Source organism: Balaenoptera musculus, chromosome 8, assembly GCF_009873245.2.
Source record: "Balaenoptera musculus isolate JJ_BM4_2016_0621 chromosome 8, mBalMus1.pri.v3, whole genome shotgun sequence".
NCBI classification, from domain to species: Eukaryota; Metazoa; Chordata; class Mammalia; order Artiodactyla; family Balaenopteridae; genus Balaenoptera; species Balaenoptera musculus.
This window is the reverse complement of record NC_045792.1, coordinates 10418898-10446799: the sequence shown is the minus strand read 5'-3', so window position 1 is coordinate 10446799 and position 27902 is coordinate 10418898. Positions and strand designations below refer to the sequence as shown.

At 46.1% G+C, this 27902-nt stretch overlaps 1 protein-coding gene across 2 annotated transcripts in view; it reads left to right on the top strand.

The window, feature by feature from the left end:
* The first annotated feature begins 22779 nt into the window (after positions 1-22779).
* The window catches only part of UBASH3B (ubiquitin associated and SH3 domain containing B), a 143841-nt gene continuing 138718 nt past the window's right edge, over positions 22780-27902 (top strand). For both annotated transcript variants that reach the window (XM_036860911.1, XM_036860912.1), the window contains exon 1: positions 22780-24347. In XM_036860911.1, coding sequence (XP_036716806.1) covers positions 24187-24347 — 161 coding nt within the window. In that variant the 5' untranslated portion in view covers positions 22780-24186. The remainder of the gene's footprint in view (positions 24348-27902) is intronic.

Genomic DNA, 27902 nt, shown 5'->3' with positions numbered 1-27902 from the left:
TTGTCTTTCTCTGTCTGACTTACTTCACCTAGTATAATCATCTCATTCATGTTGCTGCAAATGGCATTATTTCCTTCTTTTTTATGGCTGGGTAATAGTCCACTGTATATATGTTTTTGTTTTGTTTGTCTTAACCCTCTTCCTAGACCATGAGATTTTTTAAGGGAAAGCTCTGAGTATTCTTTTCTGCATATTCCCTACCAGGTTTGGCTTAGAGCTTTGTGTGGTTGTTTTCAACAAATGGTTATTGATTGAGCAAAGCTAGCAGAAGCTAGTGATCTCTTCTCTCTCAAACCGTCCCCTTCTCACTCCTCAATTCCTTATGCACCTCAGTTTAAGCTTAAAACCCTTCACTGGTTTCCCATAGCCTTGGAGGCATGGTCTCTACTCCTTGGCAGGGCTTAGAGGCCCCAGCACGACCGGCCCTACCTACCCCAGCCTCACCTCTTCCCATCCCACCAACCACCTCTTACTCCTTTGGTTCCTGAACCCCGTGTCCTTGTTTGCCTCCTGCACTTACTCCATACTGTTTGCCTGAAACACTCCTAACCCTCTTCATCTATTACCATCATCTAGCTTTTAGCTTAGGTATCACTCCCTGATCTCCTAAATCTGGCCCAGGTGTCCTTCCTGTGAATTCCCATAAAACCCAGGACATCACAATCACAGTACTGATCTGTCTGTGCCATTACTGCCAGTGTCCCGGTCTGCCATCAAGAGCACCAGCGAACGTCTGGAAGGCAGGGTCATAGTGTCACTCACCACTGTACTGAATTGGAGTGTAGATTACACATGTTCCTGGTGGTGATGGGGGGCAGTGGTTACATGACGTGAAGTTGTAGAGGAAAACAGAGGCCACAGTGAAGAGGGCCTTGCAGACCACATTGGGGAAATTGGCTTTATCCTGAAGGCAATGGAGCAATGGAAGACCCTTTAAAAGGGTCTTTAGCTTGGGAAAGGCATGAATACATTTCCTGATCAGATTTTAGAAAGAGTATTTTACCTACAGTGTAAAGACAAACGCCAGCCAAGACTAGTTCCTCCCTGATCCCAGCTTTAAGCACTCTTGCCAGCTTGCCCTGCTCTTGGGGCATCTACATTCCAGGTCTCTCCTGACTCCCCACGCCTTGCCAAAGCTGACTGGTCCTGGGTCCTAGGGTCTTGTTTTGTGGCAGCAGTTACAGAACCAATCTGCTAATGTGCTCACAGGGGCCATAGATCAGTCCTTCCAGATAAGGACGTGGGATGCAAAGGGCATAGCCTGGAGTCAGGATACTGAAGTTAATTTTCATTTCAGCTACAGCCAGCGTGAGACCTGGGGTGAGACACTTCTGGCTCTAACCTTCACACAAGTATGCTGTGAGAAAAGAGGGAAAATCAAGGTGATTTTTGGTTTCAGAGAAGAGATTTTTTTTTTTTTTCTAGCAAGGGGAGAAGGGGAATTAGGAAGGTTTCATGGCATAAGTAACATTAGAGCTAGGCAAAGGCCTAGGGAAGAAAAAAATGGGGCATTTCTCAGGTTTTATTCTCAGGGAACAAAAAATTATTTATGTTTTTGGCTGCGCTGCACGTCATGCAGGATCTTAGTTCCCCGACCAGGGACTGAACTGCACCCCCTGCAATGGAAGCATGGAGTCTTCACCACTGGACCACCAGGGAAGTCCCCAGGAAATAATTTAAATGTTATCTCGAGGATAGGTTTGGAGGTTGCTAAAGATTGAATGTTTGTGTCCTCCTCAAATTCATATGTTAGAACCTAATCCCCAGTGTGATGGTATTTAGGAGTGGGGTCTTTGGGGTGATTAGGTCATGAGAGTGGAACCCTCATGAGTGAGATTAGCGCCCTTATAAAAGGGACCCCAGTGAGCTCCCTCACCCCTTCTGCCATGTGAGGACACAGAGAGAAAACAGCCATCTATGAACAAAGAAGTGAGCTCTCATCAGACATTAAATCTGCCAGGGCCTTGATCTTGAACATTCCAGCCTCCAGAACTGTAAGAAATAAATGTTTGTTGATTATAAGCCACCCAGTCTATGGTATTCTGTTATAGCAGCCCAAACAGACTAAGACAGCAATCTAGGAAGGTAAGATTTGATCTCAGAGTATTTGTCCTAAAGATCTGGGTGTCCTGTCTTCCAGACAGAGCTCAGGTGATGCTAATTTTTACTGTTTTGGGTCCCTTTTTTTTTATACTCTCAGAAGACCACCTTGTATTAATACACTATTATCTGCAAATCTATTCTTTTTTCAACTGATAACATAACAGCCCTTTGAACATTAATAGTGCTCTAGGCTATTGCTTGGATTTGGGTCATATTCTGATTGTCTCAGAACAGGTGCAAAAAACCTATTTTAGGTGGATTCATTTGTGGATAGTAGAGCTCATGTTTGTTCAATCAGATTCTAAGTTACATGGTGACATTTTCCAATTCTGTTCTTCTGTCTGAGGGAAGAGAAGACATTACTGCAGTTGGGGCCCGTGGGCCTCTGCACACCTCACGCTCTGGATGAGGTCAAGTCAGAAAGCCAGGTACCTCCGCTCACTTCCCAAATCATTTTTAAGCACCTCCTTAGGCACCCAAAGCACTGAAGAACACTTAGGATTTTTCCAAAAGTGTGATTCTGAACCCTCTCGAAACTACAGGCAATGTTTGGGTTGGGCAGGATTAGCGGATAGGAATTCTCCCCCAATTTTTTATCATTCTTATTCCAGTTCTATTAAGGTGCAAATTGTGTCCCCCCCACACCCTGCCCCTCCTGCCCCGGCACACACACACTCAGCACTTTTATGCTGAGACAGACACAGAAGAGAGGGAGGAAGTCACGGTCTGGAATCTGAATCCCTAGGGTGGAGCCCCAGATCTTGCACTTACAAGCCCTGTGACTGGAGGACAATCCAGTCCCTCAATGAACTGCAGTCTCCCACCTGTAAAATGGGGGTAACGATAGTAGGAGCCCTTCTGGGGTCTCACGTGGTATCACAGATATGGAACGACTGTAAATGGCAACTCGATGTTCTAATGCTCCTGAAGCTGCCATTATTATTATTTTTTTCCTTCTCTCTGTTTGCACAGCTCAAATGCAACTGAGGTGGGAGGAGAGGAGTGGAAAATGGAGGACCAGGAGCCCCGGGGCAGTTCGTGATCAGAGAGTGTGTCAGGGAAAGATACTGGGGCGAGCAGAGCAGAGGCTGCAGCCAGGGTAAGTCAGAAGAAAACCAGCCCTCCTTCCTGTGTTCCTTCCTTCCTCCGTCCCTCCCGCCTCCCTCCTTCTGTCCCATTTGGCTGCACTTGAAGAAAATGATCAAAGAATAGACACCTCGAGTCTTCTTTCCAGGGCCTTTGCAGTCAGGTGAGCAGAGGCTGGGAAGAATAGGCTCTTGGGGACCAGCGGGGGCATGACTGGCCTTGTGGACACCCCAATGGAGACCTGATGTCCATAAAGTGGGAAAGGGCCGGAAAGGCAGGTGAGCTGCAGAGGGCGTGGGCGATGTGGACTTACTGGGTTTGTTGCACAGGAACGCTGCCCTTCTGGAGTCCTCTTCTGCCATCCTGCCTTCTAGCCATTTCTACAAAACCCTAAGAATAGCTTTGATGTGTGTGTTTCAGTTTGGAAGGCATTTCATTTATTTTCAACAACTTTATGCTCTAGGTAGTAGTATCCATTTGACAGGTGAAGAATCTGAGGCCCGGTTGTCAAGTGACTTGCCCAAGGTCACACTGCATGAAAGCCATAGAACCCAAACCAACTGTGAAATCCAACGACTAAACCCAGTGATCATAGCAGGACACCACTCTACACACTGAGCTGAAACGCTTGGACTTGCAAGTGGGGAAGCAGGCCTGATGGGAGGGGAAAATTGTCTTATTCATCCACCACCCCCATAGCTCTTTCCCTCCCTCCTCCTGTCCTCTGCTATCTCTCCCCAGAGCATCCATCGCCCACGCCATCCCCAACCAGCTGCAGTTCTTCTGACCGCAAAACACTTCCCACTTCACATCCTGCCCCAGACCTAGAAGTACAAAAGTCACCACAACAAAAGGAAGCAGTTAAAGGGCTGATTCCTCTCTCTCTCTCTCTCTCTCTCTCTCTCTCTCTCTCTCTCTCTCTCCCTCTCTCCCTCCCCTCTCTCACCTTCTCTCCCCAGACTCCTCCTCCACCCCTGCCTTCCAAACACAGCAAGGCTTTTAAACCCCTTCAGACTAACAGCAAGGGACAATCATCTGGTGCCTTCTGGAACTGGCTTCTGTCCCTTCTGATGGGCCCAGGAGATTTGAAATTGCCAAGCATTTTAAGAAATTTACTTATTTTCATTCCTTACAAATCATTCCTGCAAAACCAGCACCAGCTCTCATTTTGTGGTTGTTCCCCTGGGGAGATTAATAACACACAAAGAGCCTTCCTCTCCAGGCTTTCATGAGTAAGAGCAGGAACACTCAGAAACTGGAGGTGGATGGGCTGGACTCTGTTTCTACCTGTACCAGTTTTGTTTTCTCTTTTCCTGTCCTCCTTCCCACTCTAATCCCAGTATTACACGTAGTCAGCAAGTTGGCTAGACCCAAGCCCACTGCGGAGAATGACTCCTCTCTACAGCAGTCACAGGCTGATGATATGCCTGTCAGGGGCAGTCTGACTTTTTTTTTTTTTTTTTGGCTGCATTGGGTCTTCGTTGCTGCGTGCGGGCTTTCTCTAGTTGCGGCGAGCGGGGGCTACTCTTCCTTGCGGTGCACGGACTTATTGCGGTGGCTTCTCTTGTTGCGGAGCCCGGGCTCTAGGCACGCGGGCTTCAGTAGTTGCAGCACATGGGCTCAGTAGTTGTGGCTCGCGGGCTCTAGAGCGCAGGCTCAGTAGTCGTGGCGCACGGGCTTAGTTGCTCCGTGGCATGTGGGATCTTCCCGGACCAGGGATTGAACCCATGTCCCCTGCATTGGCAGGTGGATTCTTAACCACTGAGCCACCAGGGAAGTCCCCTGACTTTAAATATTGTCTTCTTGGCAGGTCCTGTGAGCTGATGTTGGGTTCAGAAAACATGGTTACCTGGTTTATACCTTCCCCTGGGGGCCTGGCAAGGCTTGTTTCCCACCCTATGTTTCTTGGGGAAGAAAGCCGGCCTGGCTGTGTCCATCTTGTCTTTGTTTTCGGTAGTGTGTGCTGACCACCGCCTGAGAGTTTGGAGGGACTAGAGCATGAGGAGCGGCTAAGAAGATGGCAGACACCTAAACGGACATCCACAGTCTAAGCCCTTATCGATAACATCGTTGCCCTCAGGGGGTCCTCCTCGCAGTGGTGACAGGCAACTGCCTCAGATGTGAGCACTGTCACTGTGGGATGTCATTAAAGGTGATGCCCAACTTCCTCATCTGTCAAATGGCAACAATACTGCAAAATTCCCAGACTATTGTGAGACAGTTCACATGATAACTGTAAATCACAGCATAGAGGAGGGCTATTCTGACACCCAACCAGCTGCAGGCTCTTAGCAGGACTTCATCAACCCTGCACAATGAATGAGGAAATAATATAAGAAAGAGTGAATGAATAAATAATGGTTTATGGTCATTGTAAGAGGAGGGATGTGTCAACTCACCTTTTGTGGGATTTGATATGCTGCAACGCACATGTATGCACTGAATTTTTTAAATCTTCACATTCCTTTAAGTAGCTTTTTATTTTATCTTTTTTTCTTTTTGCTCACCAGGAATGTGAGACCCATTTCACCTACAGTGGACTAGGTGAGAAGTGGCAGAATGGGAACTTGAACTCAGGTCTCTTCCCTCTAAGCCCGACACCAGTGCCATTTCCCTCTGGAATGCAGGTCTCAGCTTCAACCTCACCTCTCTATCCTATCCAGCCAAGGTGGCCGCCTCCCCTTCACTCTCTTTCCAATTCACCTGTTTTATTTCCTTTACCTCATATATCACTTCCGCTATTGGACATCATCTTACTTGTTGCTTTTAAGTCTGTAAGCTGTTCTATGTGCTAAATTAGACCTTTGTTCTTTAATAAAACTATCACAACAGGCTGATGAATTTAGTATCAGTTTTATCTCTATTTTATGTATGCAAAAACTGAAATTTAGAGAGTTTAGGTTACTTTCGAAGTTTAAACAATAGTAGCAAAGTTACTCTAAGTAGAAGAGTTCAGATATTTGGTATCTGACTGCAATGGTCACGCTTTTCAATTCTGTGCTAATGTCTCCTAAAAGTGCTAGATGACTATTTTTTAGGATAAGGGTGTTTTTGTCACTGTTATTGTTGTTTTCAGAATTAACGTATAACTTCTACAACATCTCTTAAGAAAATTGGTGACATCCTTGTATCTACTGACTTCAGGAGGATTGAGAGTTACCGAAATAAATGATGTAATAGACGTGTACAATAATGGAATGATTCCAGTGTTTATTTCACTCTTGGAGACAAGCAGCAGGGCGGGCCTCGTTAATATCTGGCTTGAAAATGCATGTTCTTATTCTTCTCTACAGATTTTACCAAAGATCATTTCACCAAGAGCATATGTTGGCTGCTTATGAGGGGGAGATGGCCCAGATGTGTATTTGGGGATGAAAGGAAATTAACAGTTTAAAACCTGCTGGCTATCACTTACTAAGCAAATACTAGAGTTGACTATAAATGATTGGAAATAGTAAACAGAGCATGGATTTCAGCTTCTGGAACTTATAACAGGGTGTTTTGGGTAAGTCTCTTAGCTGTCTGAGTCTTGCTTTTCTCAACTGTAAAATGAGGAAAATAAAACCTTATTTTCAGGAATGTTATAAGGATTAAGTGAAACAATTCGTATAAACTACCTGGTGTGCTGCTAGTGATAAGTAAACTTTAGTCTCCTTCCACTATCCCTGGTTCATAATGACTTACTAGTCTGTGTATCAGTCGTGATTATAAAATAAAGAATAAGTTCGATATTGCAAGTAAAGAGACTGGAATGCAAACATCGCAGTACGTCTTGGGAAGCTACTCACTTGGCCTAACTATGCTGTGTTGGCTCAAAACATTTTTGGAATGCTTCTCTCTACCAGTCAGCCCTCTGTGCAGAAGGCATTCACAGGAAATGAAATCAACAATTTGTTATTCATCCATCTCAGACTGTTACTCATCCTGAACAAGTGAATGAATGATTATTTTCAGACCAACCGATAAGGAGCAAGCCACAACACTACAACATTTTCTGGAGTGGCCATTCAGCTCTCTGGTCAAGTATCACTCAGCTTCCCTGAACTTTTTCCAGATATGCTCAGAGAAGCACTTGTTAGCAATTTTACCAGTAGCCAGTTTCTAAATGGGGAAGTGGATTGGCTCTGAGGGACAGTGTGTATTAGTCACAGGAGGCGAGGGATGGTGACATTCTTGAAAACAGAGGGGACCAGAAATAGTATTACAAATATCTAGAGCATTTCTTTCTTGGGAGAAAGGTTCAAAAACACTAGTTTTAATGAGGCTGGTGTGTAACAAGACTGATGTGGGAGTGAGGCAACCCCATTTCAGGGAACAGCAGTCGCCGGAGAAGGTCTCAAGAGCCCTTATTTACAAAAAACTTTGCTTTGACTGTGAGCATCCTGAACTATTGATATTTTACTTAGATTTCAAAGGCCAAAGATGTTGATGCTCTTCAAGAGTAATTACTAGCTAGATGTGTAAATTTATGGGCCTTGGGTCTCTTGCTGCCTGTGCTAGAGATTATTTGTCGGAAGAAGGCTTGCATCTCCCATTTCATCTCTAGCTGTGCTAGCTCTGCTCCAAGGCCAGAGACCATCCCCTGCTCAAGTTTGCCAACTTTCCTGCAAATGCCTCACTACCACTGGACAGAAACCCAAAGTCCTTTGTGATGTGAAAGGCTTAACTGCAGTTCCTTAAGTCCGGCTCTATATATTTATACACACCCTTGCCTTTAGCTCTAGCACCCGAAAGTATGCTTCCCATATCGTGACATGTCACCCTTAAAATCTTCAGCTTGCATCTCCCAAGGACAAGAACATTCTCCTATGTAATCATAAGACCATTATCGTGCTTATGAAAATCAACAGTAATACAATAACTGCAGCCAACATTGAGTCCATATTCATATTTCCTGAAATGTCTCAAAAATGTCCTTTTATAGCAGATTTTTTGGATCTAGGATCCAATCAAGGTCTGAGCATTGCACATGGCTGTTCTGTCTCTCTACTTTTCTCCCAGGTAGAGCACTCCACCATCTCATTCTGATCTTCATGGTGCTGGGCCCTTTAATGAGCCTAGGCTACTTGTCCTGAAGAATGTCCCACACTCTTAATGAATGACTGTTTCTTCGGGATTAGATTCAGGTGACATTTCTGACAAGAGCATCGCATAAGCTGTGATGTGTACCACCCACTGCATCTCATCTCAGGAGTCACAAGTCAGAGGCACCCCATGATTGGCAATGCCAAGGTCAAGCTCTTGGTTAAGGTAGAGACCACCAGGTCTCTCCATTCTCCCTTTGTAATTAATAAATAAGCTATGGGGTGATACTCTGAAACACTGTGAATATCCTACTCCCCAACAACACTTTTACCCAATGGCTGTAACATCTGTTAGTGACTCTTAATAGAATCTGCCATTATTACTCTGAGGGTTGCAAAATGGTGATTTCTCTAATTCCATCATTGTTTCTACACTCATTTGTCAGCATTGTTTTGTGAAAAACAGTTTTCTCTTTTCTCTCCCCCTTTTCCCCTCTCTTTATTTTTTAAAGTATCACTATGGATTTATGGGGTTTTATTTGCTTGTTTAGCCTGCTATAATCCAACATCATCATTTGAGGGTAGAGATGGGGGGTGTTCAAATTGGATTTGGCTGTGGGAGCTCCTTCAAGCTGGCTCCTGTATCCTTTTCATATAATCCCATTAACCCTGGGGCAATTCAACACTTTGTGACGTAAGATGTTCCAGGCCAACCTTGTGCTTTCCCTGCCTCTGACCTGGAATCAGCATCTCTCCATGGAGCCCTGACTCTTTTTAGTTGAGGAAATGGTGCTTAGAAATAAAAATCTATGTGCTAGGTGTGCTTCCAACTGCAATTTTAAAATGCAATTTTAAAGCAATAAATTTCTAGATCTCTGCTACCCAGGCCTGGGATTACCGAGACATTATGACAGCCAATAGTAATACGGCATGACTCCAGAGGACCTTCCTCCTAAAAGAATCTTTGTCTTGGATGCCCTTCTGAGGCTGAGGGGTGAGCCGAGCCTTCACTTGGTCTCACCTGAGAGATTTATCTACCACTGCTTTAAGGAACTTGCCCTACACTTAAGAGTACCAAGTCTTAAGACATTTCTAGCCCCAGCCCAAGAAAGAAAGAAGAACATTACTAGAATGGCTCTCATTTCTGAAAAACCTGGGTTTAAGCACTGATTTACCCTCCTGCATCACTGTATTATCATGGTTACATTGCACAGTTTTTCTGAGCCTCGGTCTTTTTTTTCCTGTCCTTAAGAAAAATGTATTTAATGTAACTGCTTTATATTGTTTTGTTTTCTTGGGGCGTAATAATTAAACAAGGTATTATGCCTGAAAGTGCTTGAAAATTGTAAAGAGCTATGTGAACACTATTACTAAATAGGAATAAGAGGGTAACATTTTAGGTGGGTGGAAGCAGCATAGATAATTCAAATTCAAGAGCAATCTCAGTCTCTAGTTCTTTAATTAAACTCTCTAACTAAGGAGCAGTTTGCACTTGCATTCTCCGCTTGGCTTCTCTTTACAGGAGCTTCTAACTAATGAGCAGAGAACAGGCCATGAGGAAGCTTCTAGGAGTGGTCTGGAGACTCCATCCACACTCATGCTGGACACTTAGCCCCAGGAGCCCCCACAAGTAGCCGGATGGGGGGGCAATGACTAAAGGCAAAGTCAGGGCCTGAAAGAATAGAGTCACTTGCCATTTAAAGGCACGTGTTTCGGGCCTTCCTTGGTGGTGCAGTGGTTAAGAATCCGCCTGCCAATGCAGGGGACACAGGTTCGATCCCTGGTCCAGGAAGATCCCACATGCCGCAGAGCAACTAAGCCCATGTGGCACAACTACGGAGCCTGCGCGCTAGAGCCCGTGAGCCACAGCTACTGAGCCCACGTGCCACAAGTACTGAAGATGGCGCGCCTACAGCCCAAGCTCCACAACAAGAGAAACCACTGCAATGAGAAGCCTGCGCACCGCAACAAAGAGTAGCCCCCGCTCGATGCAACTAGAGAAAGCCCACGCGCAGCAACGAAGACCCAACGCAGCCAAATAAATAAATAAAATAAAATAAAATAAAGACACATGTTTCCCAAACCGCCCTTCCACTGAATGTTGGAGGTTTGCGTAAATATCACCTCTCTTCCTGGTTCAGGCCACCCATGTGAATGTCCCACACTCTTATTAATGAATGACTGTAGAGGTGAGGTCATTTTCCCTCTAAGACCCCTACAAGCCTCCGGTCACAGGTGCTCCACTTCTGGTGTGTGGCCCTTAGACAGACCTTTCCAAAAGGATGTCTTTAAGGAGACCTGCTTTGGGGTTACTCACAGCACCATGAACCGGAGACGTGAACTAGGCATGAAGAGCTGTCTTATCACCAAGGAAACTGAAGGAGGGAGAGGGGAGGTTCTGACCAGGGCTCTGAGCCCGTCCCGCCAGTGGGGCGGGAGAGAGAGTTTCTTAGCCTCAGTCTCAAAATCAGGGAAGCGAGGAAATGCAATTGCATATGTGCTGTCAGGGAGTCTCTCATCTCATCTGGAACGCAATTCAAGCCAATTCAAGAGCATTTATTAAGTGCCTACTGAGGGCACAGCTCTGGGTAAGGCACATGGAGCCTTATGGAGCTCACATTCTCCTCTGGAGGTAAGCGTTAAGTATATGATGTGCTTCACTGTGCTTAGTGCTATGATAAAGGGGGCACAGAGGACAAGGTGGGTGGCAGGTTTCATCTATGCATTATGCGCAAGGAAGGCAGGTGATCTCAGGTAAGTCCCCTTAGAAGAGGTCAGGGGAAGGAAGCGCTTCAGGTAGAGGGAACAGCCTAAACTGAGGACAGTGACCTTTTCCAAAAGGACTGGGAAAGTATGATTTACTTACTCATTTCCTGCCCCTCCCCATAATCTCTCTCCTCCCATTAACCCAGATCATGGGGTTGAAAAAGCTTCTCTTGAAACTTGAAGTTCCTCCAGCCTCAAAATTAATTGCTCTAGGACTAGTAGTGAAAGAGGTTAAATAAGGGCCACCCAAAGTTATCAGGTCCTAATCCCTAGAACCTGTAAATGTTTCCTTGTAAGGAAAATAGGGGTTTTGCAGAGGTAATGAAATTATGGATTTTGAGATGGAGAGAACATCCTGGATTATCTGGGTGGGCCCTGACTCACAAGGGTCCTTATAAGGCAGAGGCAAAGGGAGATTTCAGACAGACACATACGGAGGAGAAGGTAACGTGCAAGACGAAGCAGAGAGAGATTTGAAGATGCTGCCTTAAAGACTGGAGCGATGCAGCCACAAGCCAAAAAATGCTAATAGCCACCAGAAGCTGGAAGAGGCAAGGAATGGATTCTCCCCTAGAACCTCCGGGAGAGTGTACAGCCCTGCTGACACCTTGATTTCAACCCAGGGACTCTGATGGAGGGCTTCTGGTCTCCAGAACTGTGGGAGAATAAATTTCTGTTGTTTTAAGCCACCCAGATTGTGATAATTGGTTATAGCAGCCACAGAAATTAACAACATTCAGATGCATCCAAAGATCAAACATCTATTTTGCCCAGGGGACTTTGTTAAGAAAGAAGGAGAGGGAAAGAGGGCGGTCTGTTCTTTGCTGTATTCATTTTGCTTTTATTTTTCAGATGACAGTCTGGCCACTCACCCCCAGAGGTGGATCCAGCATGCCCACAGGACAGTAGCCAGCACTGGTGGTCTCCACTCTATAAAGAGCCACATTTGTGGAAAGACTTGTCCTGGATTTTTGAAGATGACAAGGCTGACTATGTCATCTTCTCTTCCGGGCTTTTTTACAATGCTCCTCACTCAAGGCACAAATTTTCAAGCAAATCTACATTAACACAGGCTTATGCCATGGTCCCAACTAGCTGGGAGCCCATAATCCATTGAGTGTTGTCTCCATCAGTGCCAAGTACTGAAGAGGTCCACATGGGAGGTAAAAAGGATACAGTGATGATAGTGCACAACCCCCACGCTCAGGTAATTTAGAAGTAATTTGACTAGGCCCGAGCATTGATCATCAATCTTACTAAACAGTGGAAGAAAATGTACTACAATGTTACTATTGATCGCTTCTGCCTGAAATGATTTGTTTTTCCTTCTTTATCCTTTTTGACATTAATTTTGTGATAAAAAATACCTTGCTGTATTGCTTCTATATTTTATAAAGCATTTACATTTAAAAGAGAGAGAGTGAAAAAGTGAAGGAAAAATTAAAGGCAGCATATTGTAAATTATCCATGAGGTTTTAGGATTTGAAAAGTGCTCTGCGTTTCGGTAGCTGGGGGCCTAGGAAGACTCCTTGGAAATTTCAAGGCTTTAGTTGAGCTTGAAGAATGAGCAGTATTTTGAGATGTCGCTCTGATTTTCCCTTGTGTCTTAGTCCATTTGGGCTGCTATAACAAAATACCATAGACTGGGTGGCTTATAAACAACAGAAATTTATTTCTTACAGTTCTGGGGGCTGGAAGTTCAAGGGAGCTCTCTGGGGTCTTTGTTATAAGGACACTAATAATTCATAAGGAATCCACTCTCATGACCTAATCACCTTCCCAAAGCCCCATCTCCTAATCCCATCACCTTCGGGGTTAGGATTTCAACATATTAATTTTGGGGGAACACAAAAATTCAGACTATAGCACCATGGATTCTAAGTGGTTTTGGATTATGAACCCAATCATTGGGTGGTGATGGATTTCCTAATAGGGTATCAAAGCTGGGCAAACATCAGCTAGGGAAATATTACCTATAAAGAAGTCTGCTTCTGCAGTAACCCAAATTCTCCAACCCTGCTCTAATATCTGAATCTCCTCCATTTCCCCCAAATCCTGTGCTTCTGCCATGCAAGTTTTCTAAGATGACCTGATCTCTCCCATCTCTGGCCTTTGCACTTGGCATCTTCTCAGGCTGGAACATCCTTTCTTTCTTTCTCTTTCTACCCAGCCTCATCCCACCCCTAGTCTCCGTGTCTACTTGACCTCCATTCACCTTCCAATGTCCAGCTCAGACATCATGTTCTCTGGGAAGCTTTACCAACCAACCTCCCACCATTTGGCCCTTGTAGCAACTTAGGCAAACCTCTGTCTCTCAATCATCCTGTGCTGTCATGGTCTGATCATACCTGTCTCCCACAAGACTTTGCAAACCTTGAATCCACCCCTATCCTCGAGCCCATTGCCCAGATATAGTAGGTATCCAATTACTGTAGAAGGGAAGAACTACAGGAGGGAAGAATTTTGTCTTTTACTTGTTAGTCACCTGATGATGAGTTTAGTAAAGATTACTTCAACACCAGATTTGCTTCAACCCCTTCTACTCATGTATCTCTAAATAGTCTCAGGCAAGCCTGTGGTTCATTTAATAACACATCCAAAATAATTATCCCTGAATGAGTTGCCTATTCAAATATTTTAATTGATGTTAATGAATTAAGGTTCATTGTAATGTGCCCTGAAGCTAGATTCTGATGTCTGAGTTTTCAATGCCGGCTCACCACTTAGCAGCTGTGTGACCCTGGGCAAGTTGCACAACATCTCTGAACCTCAATAGGTTTATCAGTAAATTTCCCATACAGGTATCTGCCTGACAGTGTTGCTGATGGTGTGAAATAACGACATGTGAGAGTCCTAGCCTATAGTGACCACTCAACATATGTTTGTTCTTTTTCCTTCAAGGAGCATCATGAACAGATTGTTGGAGGGTAGGGAAGCTGGAGAAGGAGCAAGAAAATTGGCGGGAGCAGGCAAACACTCTGTAGTCACTGAGCTCTCTTCCTCTGCCCTGTGCTTTATGTGAACCAACTCATTTAATTCTCATTGCAACCTTTTGAGATTGGGTTCTGAGAGGTGAAGCAACTCATCTCACTTTTTTTTTCTTTTTTTAAAGTTTTATTTATTTTATTTATTTTTATTTTTGGCTGCGTTGGGTCTTCGTTGCTGCGCGTGGGCTTTCTCTAGTTACGGCAAGCGGGGGCTACTCTTCGTTGCGGTGCGCAGGCTTCTCATTGCGGTGGCTTCTCTTATTGCAGAGCACGGGCTCTAGGCGCACGGGCTTCAGTAGTTGTGGCACACGGGCTTAGCTGCTCCGCAGCATGTGGGATCTTCCCAGGCCAGGGGTCAAACCCATGTCCCCTGCATTGGCAGGCAGATTCTTAACCACTGCGCCACCAGGGAAGCCCAGCCCATCTCACTTTTTAACTGCATCTGTTCAGTAGTATTTCCCCCTCCCCCCATTCCCCCTACCCACTCTCAGGGCCAGGAGGAAGAAGCCCTGGGGAAGCATTTGCCAATTTCCACGGTGTAAATATTCCCACCGTGGCTGATTTCCAGCTACTAATGCTTTAACGACTGGCTCCAGGTACTCCTGAAAATTTAACAATGGGTTGTGAACACGGAGCTTGAGTTGGCTCTGCACACCCACTGCCGGTCTTCATTCTCCCCTCCCTCACTGTGCTTCAATTTCGCTGGCCTCCTTTATGTGCCTTTGAGTATTTTCACCTTCGAGGGTTTGCATGTGCTGCGCCCTCTACCTAAGACGCTCCCCCTCCACCTCTTCATTCAGCTGTCTCCTGATCATTCAGATCTTAGCTCTGAGGTCACCTCCACACATGTGATCTTCCCAACCCATTTCGCTAAAGGAGCTTCCTACTCTCAGTTACTGTTAAGCACATCACTCTGTTGTCCTTCTTTATAGCACTTATCATTGTATGGAATTTACATTTACTCATTTATTATCTGTCTCTTCCTACTAGAATGTAGGATCCTTGGGAAGAGGGACTTTATCCTCAGCACATAGTAGGTGCTCAGTGAATAATTGTCGAATGAATGAATTTGTTCAAGATCACACGGCTCATAAGGAAGAAAGTGGAAGTCAAACACAGGGCCCATACTCTTGAACTCTCTGACTACATTACCTCAAGTTAACCTCAGGTGGCTTGTAGAATAATCTGGAATACGGAATAATTATGTAGCCACAGGCAACCACAAGCGAAGAAATCTCTAACGTGCTGGTGGTGGGAATATAAATTGGTGTAACTACTTTGGAAAACAGTTTTGTATTACCTTTTTTAGGCTACGTTGGGTCTTTGTTACTGTGCGCGGGCTTTCTCTAGTTGCCGCGAGTGGGGGCTACTCTTCATCGTGGTGCAGGGGCTTCTCATTGCTGTGGCTGCTCTTGTTGTGGAGCAGGGGCTCTAGGCGCACAGGCTTCAGTAGTTGTGGCTCGCGGGCTCAGTAGTTGTGGCTCACGGGCCTAGTTGCTCTGCGGCATGTGGGATCTTCCCAGACCAGGGCTTGAACCCGTGTCCCCTGCATGGGCAGGCGGATTCTTAACCACTGCGCCACCGGGGAAGTCCCTTGTATTACCTTCTAAGTTGAAGATGACCCAGCAATTCTACTCCTAGAATTACCCGAGGGTAATTCTTGCACACATACAGTTGGAAATATATAGAGTGGTCATAGCAGCAGAATCATAAAAGCAAAAACTTGGAAATAATCCAAACATGAATTAACAGGAGATGGGCTATTTTTCCTTTTTTGTTTTTGTTTTTTTTTGGCCCCGCTGTGCGGCTTGCGGGATCTTAGTTCTCTGACCAGGGATTGAACCTGGGCCATGGAAGGGAAAGCACGGAGTCCTAACCACTGGACTGCCAGGGAATTCCCAGAGACGGACTATTATACAGCAACCAAACCAATGAACTACACAATATTCAACAGTATGGATATGCCTTAGCTATATACTATTGAGCAAAAAAGTAAGTCTCAAAAGATTACAAACAACATTATACCCTACTATATTAAAACAGCTAAAAAATCTCTAAGAATACTTTTTAGGACTACTTATAGGTTCAATAAAATCATATGAAAAGGAAAACAGGAGAATGATGAACATAGGGTATGGGAGGAAGCTACCTGGGTTATATGGGGAGGAAGGGGATGGGCTTGTTGGAGCAGGGAGTGGTCATTTGGTAAGATACTGGTTACTATCAAGGTCCTAACTTTTGTTTCAGGTGAAGGGCTTGTGGGTGCTTATTGTATTATTAAAAATGAGTTGATTAAACAAGTAGCTAGATGACTAAAATTGAGCCATATATAGACCATTGATTATGGTTAACTCTATAGTCCTAAGGTCTAATTAAACAAAGAAACTGTCAATGTCCTAACTTTTGTTTCAGGTGAAGGGTTTGTGGGTGCTTATTGTATTATTAAAAATGAGTTGATTAAACAAGTAGCTAGATGGCTAAAATTGAGCCATATATAGACCATTGATTATGGTTAACTCTATAGTCCTAAGGTCTAATTAAACAAAGAAACTGCACAAATGTCATAGGAATGGGAAGGTGAGTACTGCACAGGGAAAAACTGTTTCATTAAGCCCTCAGCAAGCATGTGCCACCTTACTTGGTACTTTCGTATTAGTGATTCACTTAATATCACAAAAACCCTATGAAGTACGTATTGCTGTTCCCATTTTAAACATGAGAAAACTGAGGTAAATTATCTTGCTTACTTTCCCAATCCTAGAAGGGGACTTGTCATAAAATGTAGCTGAACACTTTCTAGGGTGGCTTGGGGAGATGATGGGGCAGGCAACTGGCTAGGGGAGGCAGCATCTGGCACTTTTAATATTTCCATTTCCAGAATGAAGATGGAAGAAATAGTGACCTGGCTAGAGCATTATTCTACCAATGGCTCGGCATTACAAAAAATTCCCTATTTGTATAGGTCATAAGTTATTTATGTTTGCATTATGTATTATGCATGATTTGGAAATGTAACAACAAAGTACACAGACCCACAAAGATTCATTAAAATGCATGTTATGGAATTTTAAAGTAAACTTACATTTTAAAAAAATTATTCAAATATTTTATCTTGCAATCCCTGAAACCACTCTGAATTTTTAAATGGTAAAAATATTTTTCCAAGTATTTTGGTTCATGACTGTTGTTTCCACTCTTTTTTTAAAAAATTTATTTATTTTATTTATTTATTTTTGGCTGCAATGGGTCTTTGTTGCTGTGTTCGGGCTTTCTCTAGTTGCAGCGAGCGGGGGCTACTCATTGTTGCAGCACGTGGGCCTTTCATTGCGGTGGCTTCTCTTGTTGCAGAGCACTGGGCTCTAGGCGTGCGGGCTTCAGTAGTTGTGGCACACAGGCTCAGTAGTTGTGGCGCACTGGCTTAGTTGCTCTGCGGCATGTGGGATCTCCCCGGACCAAGGCTCGAACCCGTGTCCCCTGCATTGGCAGGCTGATTCTTAACCACTGCGCCACCAGAGAAGCCCTCCACTCTTTTAAATCAAGGTTTTTGGGGTTTTGGGGGGAGGTTTGGTTTTTTGTTTTTCTTTTCCCTCAGGTTTTTTAAAAAATTTTATTTTTATTAAAGTATAGTTGATTTACAATGTTGTTGATTTTAGCAGTACAGCAAAAAGTTATAGTACAGTTATACATATATATATACATTCTTTTTCATATTCTTTTCCATTGTGGTTTATCACAGGGTATTGAATATAATTTCCTGTGCTATACAGTAAGACCTTGTTTATCCATTCTATGTATAATAGTTTGCATCTGCTAATCCCAAACCCCCAGTCTATCCCTCCCCCAACCCCCTCCCCCTTGGCAACCACAAGTCTGTTCTTTATGTCTGTGAGTGTATTTCTGTTTCGTAGATAAGTTCATTTGTGTCTTATTTTAGACTCCACATATAAAAGTGATATATGGTATTTGTCCTTCTCTTTCTGATTTACTTGGCTTAATATGATAATCTCTAGGTCCATCCATGTTACTGCAAATGGCATCATTTCATTCTTTTTTATGACTGAATAATATTCCACTCTGTGTATATATATATATATATATATATATATATATATATATATACCACGTCTTCTTTATCCATTCTTCTGTCGATGGCCATTTAGGTTGTTTCCATGTCCTGGCTATTGTAAATAGTGCTGCTAGGAACATTGGGGTGCATGTATCTTTTCGAGTTATAGTTTTGTCTGGATCCCTTGGGTTTTTACAGCTACTTAATTTTATATTGTTTCTTGGAAATAAAATTTCCCCTTAAGGTTCCTGTACATTTCCTTTTGTATACAAAAAGGAAGTTATGTGAGAAGTGGAATAAACCTTTGTTTAAGCTTGTACTGTTTATTTCCCAACACTTCTATTGTCTTGTGGCAAGTCAGGGACACAGACCCTTCGGCAGTGACATTTAGGATGAGGCTTTTCCAAGGAGGAAGCATACACAATGGAGTGTCTCCTACGAGGATTCCAAAATAGACACGCTGGGAGTTTTGTTCAGAGACGGACAAAAAAGAAGTGAAGATAGACTCCCCCACTCTCTCTTTCTTCCTTTTGCAATTGAGGGAGAGATCTTAATTTTTTCAATGTATGAGGAAAACATAAGTTTTTTTTATTGGTTTGGAGTGATGCTCCTAACTTTGTTTCAGCCTTACCTTTTCCTACCGTATGACGAGGCTTCACAGATTCAACAACCCATCAGTAATTGTACAAGTATAGGCTTCCTGCGTGCCCAGCACTGTGCTAAGTCCTACGGACAAATTCAAGACTGTGAAATAGTCACCAATCTCCAGATTCTGAGAGATGTTATAACTGTGCCTCAGGACAGGGTAGAAATGATATGACTCTTTTTAAATTTAAATTTTATTTTTTTAAATTGAGGTATAATTAACATATAATATTGTTTAAATTTAAGGTGTACAACATATTGAGTTGATGCATTTATATTTCAGTATGATTTCCACTGTAGCATTCTGTCAAGTCATATAACTATCATTTCCTCTAGTGGTGGAAACAATGTGACTATTTTTTTCTTTTTTATAGAAGTACTGTTGATTTACAATACCATGTTAGTTTCAGGTGTACAGAACAGTGATTCAGTTATATACACACACACACATGCACACACACATATCTTCTTTTTCAGAATCTTTTCCCTTATAGGTTATTACAAAATGTTGACTATAGTTCCCTGTGCTCTACAGTAGGTCCTTGTTGATTATCTATTTTATATACAGTAGTGTGTATCTGTTAATCCCAACCTCCCAATTCATCCCTCCCCCCACCCCATTTCCTCTTTGGTAACCATAAGTCTGTCTTCTATGTCTCTTTCTGTTTTGTAAATAAGTTCATGTGTATCATTTTTTTAGATTCCATACATAAGCGATATCATGTGATATAACAACAGGACTTTTTAAAAGTTTGTTTTACCCTAACATTCGACCTGTGTGGACCCTCTTCCTCTCCCCCCACCCCACTCCTCCCCTGTCCCTCCATTCCCAGCAACCTTGGCCCCTACTCACCAATCCGACTTCATTCCCCTTTTACTTTCCCTCTTGTTAAATTATGGTCTCTCAGAACCAAACTAGACGTTAAAGATCATCTAGTTCAGTGTTTTTCAAAATGTTTTTTGATCCTCTAAACCATCTTCCCATAGAAAACCTTATATAAAATCCCCAAGACATACAACTGATTAAATGTACCCACTCTGAAAAGAGGAAGAGAGGATGCCATGCTTTGCCCACTCCAACTTTCAGTTGACAGCACCAACCCCTGCCCACAAGAGTCCCCGCGGGTCCCCAGGCAAAGTCCTAGGAATCCCCAGCTTAAGCCACCCCCTCATTTGGCAGATGAGGAAGCAGATAAGTTCCCTATCCCTCTCATTTGGCCTAGAGAGGGATAGAGAACTTATCTAAGTCACAGCCAACACCTAGGCGTCCCAGTTCCCAGCTCTGGAACCTTCCCATGCCGCTTCCTTTCTTTCCTTATCGCATAGTTTCAAAATCTTTTGGCCATGAGGATTCCCCTGGAAGTCTAGGGGCTAATGGCATCCCAGCGGTTTGAAAAGTGCCTTTGACAAAGCAACATCCCAACACTTGGGACTGGAGACATTCTGCAGACTTTAGTGCCTGTGCTTAATGGGATCTCTTGACCTTTTCTCGAGGACAGAGAGAAGCAGAAGGGAAAGACACAGGACACACTTTCAGAAATTATGAGTGCAATTAACTGGGCCCGCCTGGGCATCCCTATGGCCTTGTCAGAAGGGCTGCCACACCAAGCAAATGGCTGGGGCAGCGGGCGTGCAGTTAAACAGTGCTCACGTGAACAGAAGGAGGTTTGCGGGGAATTCCCTGGTAGTCCACTTATTAGGACTCCACGCTTTCGCTGCTGAGGGCCTAGGTTCGATCCCTGGTTGGGGAACTAAGATTCCACAAGCCAAGTGGCGCTGCCAAAGGAAAAAAAAAAAAAAGAGGTTGTGGGCCAGGGTGGATTCTGACATGACCTGTGGGTGCAGGGGGACATGACAACTTGCTTCCCTTCTGAGGGAGCAGCTTGACGCTGATGCGTCAGCTTCCTCACTGTGTGAGGCCCCCTCTCTCCTCCCCACTGCTGTCAGATATCCTGTCCAATGAAGAGTCATTCCTCTTCTCTTTGTCATATAACAATATACACTTTTATAAAGCTTCCCCTAGCTTTTCAAAGTCAATACAATTAAAGCACAATGCATCTTAATTGCCAGCACCTTACCCATGCAGAACAAAACAGCAACAGTCTTAAATAAAATGAGTGCTGGGCTGAAGCCTGATGAGGAAGCCGGGATAGGATTTCTGTAAAAGTGCCTCAAAACAAAACAGTTTGAGTCTAAGGTGTCTGGTTTTTCCATAGTGCTCTTTCCAGGCTACCTAAAACTATTTTTATACTCATCATTTCCTCTCACAGTTTGCTTAGAGGAGGGAGAAAGACAATTCAATTTTTCTAGAGAAACAGAGATCCAGCAATTCTGTGTCAAGGGGGATAGGAGTGAAACTGAGTCCCCGTAAAACTGAGTTCCGTTACCAAGTTTCTGACTAATCTCTCTATCCAAAACTTTCCTTTCTTGTCCCTCTGACTTCAATCCTGTGCTAACTGAACACTAATCAACCAGAGTCAGATGACTAAAATTGCTGTGGTCGATAACATCGTTAATGTACTAAAATTGCTGTTGTTGATAAAATTGCTGTTGTATCGTTAGATATCATCATTAACGAACAAACTCAGGTTTCTCCAGGGCAAGATGAGCTAACAGGTCCCCGAGCCATGGACCACGTGGCCAGAGAATTGTAAACCAGAGACATCCTGACTCCGAGAAATGTCACAGAAATGTCACAGGATGAGGATTAATCCCAGCCTCTTTGTTCTTCTTTAGAAAAAAACAAAAACAAAAAAACCCAGGGAATTCACTGGCGGTCCAGTAATTAGGGCTCAGCACTTTCAGTGCTGTGGCCCGGGTTCAATCCCTGGTCAAGGAACTAAGATCCCACAAGCCGTGTGGAAAAAAGAGAGAGAAAGAGAGAGAAAGCAAAAACCTTCACTCAAACATCAAATTGGGATGGATCTGAGGCTTGTCTCCCACTTCCTTGCTTGGTGCCCTGCGATAAACACTCTACTTTCCTTCACCACAATCTGGCGTTGGTAAATTGGCTTTGCTACACTTTGAGTGAGTGGACCCAAATTCAGTTCGGTAACAGGAGGAGTCAAAAAGGTTATTATTTGACCATGTTATTTTAATAACATGGCATCTCTTCATCATCATAGTAATGGCAGTAAGTGGTTGTTCGGACAAATTTTAAGGGTTCAAACCACTTACTGGCCATGTGATCTTGGACAAGATGCTTGATCTCTGTCTCCTTCAAGATTTTCATTTGTAAAGTGGCCAATGATAATATGGTGGTACCTACGTCATTGCCTTGTCAAGGGACTAATGAGTTATATGTGTAAGACGCTAAGAACAGCATCCGTTCTCAGTAAATTTCAGTTGTTATTTGTGTGGTACTATGGTTTACAAAGTGCTTCTACAGACATTATCGCTTGACTAGGTTGCAGATCATTTAACTCCCAGCCCAGGCATTTGGAAGAAATTCAGAATATCGGGTAAGGTCCAGCGTCCTTTACCGAACACGTCCCAGGGAGGCTAGTCTACTAGGTATGGTTTGTCCCTTCGCTCCATGCCCAGGAGAAGCCCTCTGCATGGCTTCAGGACACTTCCTCTGCTCCAGCAGAAGCCCCCACCCAGGAACTTTTCCTCATCCCTTACACAGCAGGAGACAGAATTATGCACATTGTTGCTTAAGCCCCAGTAGTCCTTATCTCCCCACTTCCAAACACCACCGGATATTTTTTAGAAAACAAATTCTGGGCTAAGAGAATTAAGCTATGTCATTTCCCCTGGTAAAACCCTTAGACGCTTTATAACGCAACATCAAAAGGCTGCTCCTTGAGAGCTGGTCATCGTCCCTCCCCCATGCTTCAGGCGAGGGAAGGAGCTGACATTTTTGGAGAACCCAGAGTGTGTAAGGCTAGTTACTATGATGCATACAGATAAGGACACGGGGCTGTAGACAGCAGAAGCAACGCATCCAAGGCACCAAAAGCTCTGGCTCTGACTTACCAGCCCTACAATATTTCTCAGCCTCTCCGAGCTGAGTTTTCTCTTCTGCAAACTGGGGTAATAATCATACACACCCCATAGGTTCATAAAAATTCAAAGAGTTAATTCATTTATTATCCTGAACACAATGACTGACACATACAAGAGCCCAATAAATGTTAGGTGGTATTATAATTATTATTATTACCTGAAAAAGAGCAGCCAGGGTTTACTCTCTGCCTTTTGCATTACACCAGGCAGGGTCCTTGTCCCTGACTGAGGACCTGAGGACCGTAAGTTTGTCTCCAAATGGAAGAGCTTTAACATCCCCAAGCCAAGTTCTTGGTGTGGGACACTGGGGAGTAGGGATGGCTAGGACTTCTACCTTCTTTGAGGTGGGAGTAGTTTGGGCCAACCTATGATGCAATTTACTTATTCAGATCCAGTCTTTACTTTGAACGCTTTTATTGACAGGGTACTCATTTGCTGTTGAAGATCAACCCATTCCACGCTGAACACCTCTTACAATTAGAAAGTGTTGTTTCTCTGTTCCTGCTCCCTCCACCTTCCTCCACTTCCCACTTCCCACTTCCTTCCTCCTGTCATCTTCCCCTCCCTCTTCTTTCTGTCCTGTCCCTCCGTTCCTCTCCCCTCCTAGGCCAAGAGCCCCAGGTTCCACTCTTTGCCCTGAAGTCACCATCTAGGCCACGGAGGTCACGGAGAACACAGAAGGTCTTCGATGTGGCCCCTTAGCCAGCTGATGGGAACTTGGTCTCCAGTAGCCGTAACCCAATCCTCTGGGTTTTGCAGGGTCTTTGGGAAGCAAAACCTTTTATCTGGGCCTCATGGCTCGGCCTTCTGGTCCATTAATGTCATCCATCAATTCGCCCAATTTCCATTAATAAAACCCCATCTAGAACCACAGGATACTTGAAATGGGTTGATCTGGTGTCTTGAGGCCCAGCTGGCCCCTGATGGAAGCCATGGAGAAGCTGGAGCGCTGGGAGTGACTCTCCGGAACCAACGTACACAGGCAGCCCTCGCTGGTTCGAATCCTCCGCTCAGATCACCTGGACTCCACAGCTTGCGGGAGCAGCCGGGGCTGCGCTGCCGCTTTAAGAGAGGGGCGGGGCCCGGGTACAGGCGAGGCAGGGCCGGCCCACAAGGCTCCTTTTCCTTTTTGATCCATTCAAAAATTACTCATTGCAAATTCCCGGACTGCTGGGAGCGGAGAAGGAAAGGGGCGGAGGAGAGAGGGCTGCTGCGGGCGCCGTGCAGGGGGCAGCCGGGGCCCGAGGGGCTGACGGCCGGTCGGGGAGAAGCCACTCGCGGCGGGCCGTTCTGGCTCCGGTGGCCTCACCAGGAAGCGTCGGAGTCTCGACACCGGGGAAGCTCCGAGCGCCGCCGCCGCCGCCGCCGCCGCCGCCGCCGCCGCCGCCGCCTCCCTCCCGGCACCGGGTCCCCGAGCCCCCGCCCCGGCTCCGGGTCAGCCCTCCGCCCTCCGGGACCCTCCGGCTCGGGCGCCTTCCCGGGAGATGGCTGGCCGCTGAGCATGGCTCAGTACGGCCACCCCAGCCCGCTCGGCATGGCTGCGAGAGAGGAGCTGTACAGCAAAGTCACCCCGCGGAGGAACCGCCAGCAGCGCCCCGGCACCATCAAGCATGGATCGGCGCTGGACGTGCTCCTGTCCATGGGGTTCCCCAGAGCCCGCGCGTAAGTGGCCGGGCTCGCCGCCCCGGCGACCCCTCCCGCCCCAAGCGACCGGCCCTCGGCTTCGCTCCGGCTCGCCTCCCGGCGCCTGCCCGGCGGGCGGCGCGTTCCCCGCTGCCCACGACCTGTTGGGGATAGGCTGGGCGCGCGGGCGGCCCGGGACTCGGTTCCTCCTGGCGGGGCTGCAGGGGAGGGCACCGCGCCCGAGCGCTGGGCTGGGGGCTCGCTGGCGATGCCGACGGTGAGGCGTGCCTAAGGGCTTGGGATGCCGAAGGGCGAGGGCACAGGGTTCGAGTCCCGGGTACGGTGGCCCGCGCCCGGCCTCGGAGGGTGGGGCTAAGCGAGTCTCTCCCGGGCTCCCCGAGGTCTCCAGCGCTGAGCCCCCGGGGAGGCGGGGCCCCACCGGGGATTCGGGCCCCCTCTCGATCCGGAACGCCGGGCTGGCTTGGGATCCTCTGTGGCTGGGAAAGGGCAAGGCACGGCGGGGCAGGGAGGCCGGCGCTGCCACTGCTGCGGCTTCCAGCTCCGGATGTCGCTCTCGGGCTCTGTCTCCCTCGGAGTAGGAGGAGCGGGAGCGTGGGGGTTGCCTCGTGTTCATTGACGGGGAGGATGGAATGAGAAGGGGAAGCACTTCTCCCGGGGGACCTGGGTTCTCGTCAGCGGTGACGGCAGGGCAGGAATCTGGGGGTGCCTGAGAGTGAGGAGGGGGAGCGGTCCTCCCTCATCCTTCTTCCTCCGGGAGGGTGGCGTAGGGAAGGGCAGCGAGCGCGCAGGTGGCTGCCGCAGCAGCTTGCTGGGAAGAGGCCTGGTCGCCAGCACAAGGCAGCAGCGGCAGCAGGAGTCTTCGGAGGCTGGCCGCCCGAGGCCGTGGGGCTGGAACGCTGCCTGGGAAGAAGACAAGGCCGGGTGGCCAGGCCCTTCTCCCTCGGTTGATTCCTCACAGGCAGATTTCTTAGGCTGGGACACAAGGCCTGGGATCCTTGTAGGGCGCTGCTTTTTTTGAATGACATCACCTGAACAGGGAGTTGGGCAAACTTTATCAGAAAGGGCCAACTTGACGAAAGTTTGTTTTCTTCTCCCGTGTTTCAGGTGATAATGCTAGGTCTCCCTTACTTGGCCTCTGGGCAAACCTTTATTCTTTACTATTAACTTGGCTGTAATCTCTTGATCAAAGCTGATCCCTGATTTTATCATTCCACCCAGCCTGCTGGGACAGGTCGGAGTGGCCTTGGAAGGCCATAAAATGGACTGACATTTCTGCCTCCTACTAACTTCCAGTTGCTGACGCCAGAGTTACAGGGAGATGTGGTGGGCTCTGCAGGGGTGTGCCAGGTGTGGAAGCTGCAAGTCAGGTCCTTCGTGTGATGGATGTGCATAGGTGTCCTTAAGAAGGGGCAGGTAGGGGCCAGAAGTCTGTGGAGCAAGGCTGCAGAATTAGCACAGCCCCAGGCATTTGCCTTTTCTGAAATGAGGCCAGCGTTAAGGACCTAAATTGCTTAATTAAGGGAAGAAATACTTAACTGAATTCTTCAGACTGTGTGGTGTTTGCTCTTCGAGGTGGCTTTAACAGGACATCTTCTTTCTTTCACTGGGTCCAAGAGGCCTTGTCTACGTGCTGAAACATTAGGATGATGGTTTAATTTTGGCTTGTTCAATCCCTGAGATCTCATAATAACTAGCATTTAGTGAGTACTTACTATGTACTGTTCTAAGCACTTCACATTTATTATCCATTTTATCCTCCCAGCAGCCCAGTGAGAAAGGTAATTATAAGCCCATTTTATGAACTGGGGAACAGAGGTTTAGAGAGGTTGCATAACTTGCTCAGGGTCACAACAGTGAGCAGTGAACCTGGGATTCAAACTCAGGCATGTGTCGGCTCAGCTCAGGCCTCACATCCAGGACCAGGATGTAATGAGTTAATGTGGGTAAAACATCTAGAGCAGTGCCTGGCACACAGTGGGTGATCTTTAAGTGTTAGCTACTGTATTAGTTTCTGTTGTAACAAATTACCCCATTCCGGGTGGTTTAAAAACACAGAAATTTATTCTCTCACAGTTCTGAAGGCCAGAAGCCCTAAATCAGCATCACTGGGCTGAAATCAAGGTGCTGGCAGGGCTCTGCCCCCTCCGGAGGTTCTAAGGGAGAATCTGTTCCTTGCCTCTTCCAGCTCCTGGTGTCTGCTGGCATTCTTTGGCTTGTGGCAGCATCCCTCCAATCTCTGCTTCTGTGATTGCCTTGCCTTCTTTTCTTTCTGTGTCAAATCTCCCTCTGCCTCTTTCCTATGAGGACACTGTGATTGCATTTAGGGCCTCCCCAGATAATTCAGGATAATCTCCCCATCTCAAGATCCTTAACTTAATCTCATTCACAAAACCCTTTTTCTAGCCATAAGGTAATGTTCACAGGTTCCAGGAATTAGGGCATGAATATTTTGGGAGGAGCCCCTTTTCAGCCTATCACAGCTACTATTATTACTAGCACTGCCTCTCTTTACTGGAAAGGTGACAGAGTGGGTCATGATGAAACGTCCTGGGGAGGGGGGGTAGGCTTGCTGTTCTGTCTTCCTCAAATTCTCTGTCTTGGAGCGTCAGGCCCCTTGGCGGTCACCTGATCTAGTCTACTCCCTACCTGGGCTGGCATCTCTTCTTCAGCCCAGAGAGGCTGATGTGGTCAGCCTTCCTCTTAATAACTTAATCAGGTCAGTAAGAAGAGGGACTTCTCCCCAGGGCCATCTGAGATTCCAGAGAGCAGACTTTTTTTTTTTTGAATTTTATTTTATATATATTTTTATACATCAGGTTCTTATTAGTTATCTATTTTATACATGTTAGTGTATACATGTCAATCCCAATCTCCCAATTCATCCCACCACCACCCCCCCACCACTTTCCCTCCTTGGTGTCCATATGTTTGTGCTCTACATCTGTGCAGAGAGCAGACTTTTAACTTCATTTTGGAGAGCTGTGAAGAAAGAGAGCAAGGACACCGGGCTCCACTCCTGAGAAGCCTCTTTCTTAGGCTTTAAGCCTGGAGGAAGGAGCGTGATGAAATGGAAAGTGGGAGAGAGCAGTGATGGTTTCCTGGATTCAGGAAGACCAGGCTGTGATGCTTCAAGAAGGAAGGAGACCGAGGTCTGGAACACAGCCCTTTGGAGGGAATGGTGGTAACCAGGCCTGGCAGCTCTGGTTTCCCCTCTGGGTGTAACTGCGTCTGATCTTGTGCAGCAGCAAGAAGGGCCCTTCCGCTGGGCTCTGGGTGGACCGTAGAGAGCTCCGATGCCAGCAAGGCCCAGGTCCCATGCAGCCTGTGCTGTGCTCTGGTCTTGGATAAGTCACTCAAGCCCTCAGGGCCTGGCTGGCTTCCTCTGAGGGGAATAGGATTAATCAGTGCATGCTTATTAAGTGCTTGACAGCTACCGAGAGGAGTCGGGTATGTCCCTCTAGCTCATTATGCCCCTGGAGCCGTGCTAGGTTTTTTCCATCCTACCCTATGACCTTTGGTCCAACTTAGACGCTGCTGTAGAAGAACAGCAGCCATGTGGAGAAGGTTCGAGAA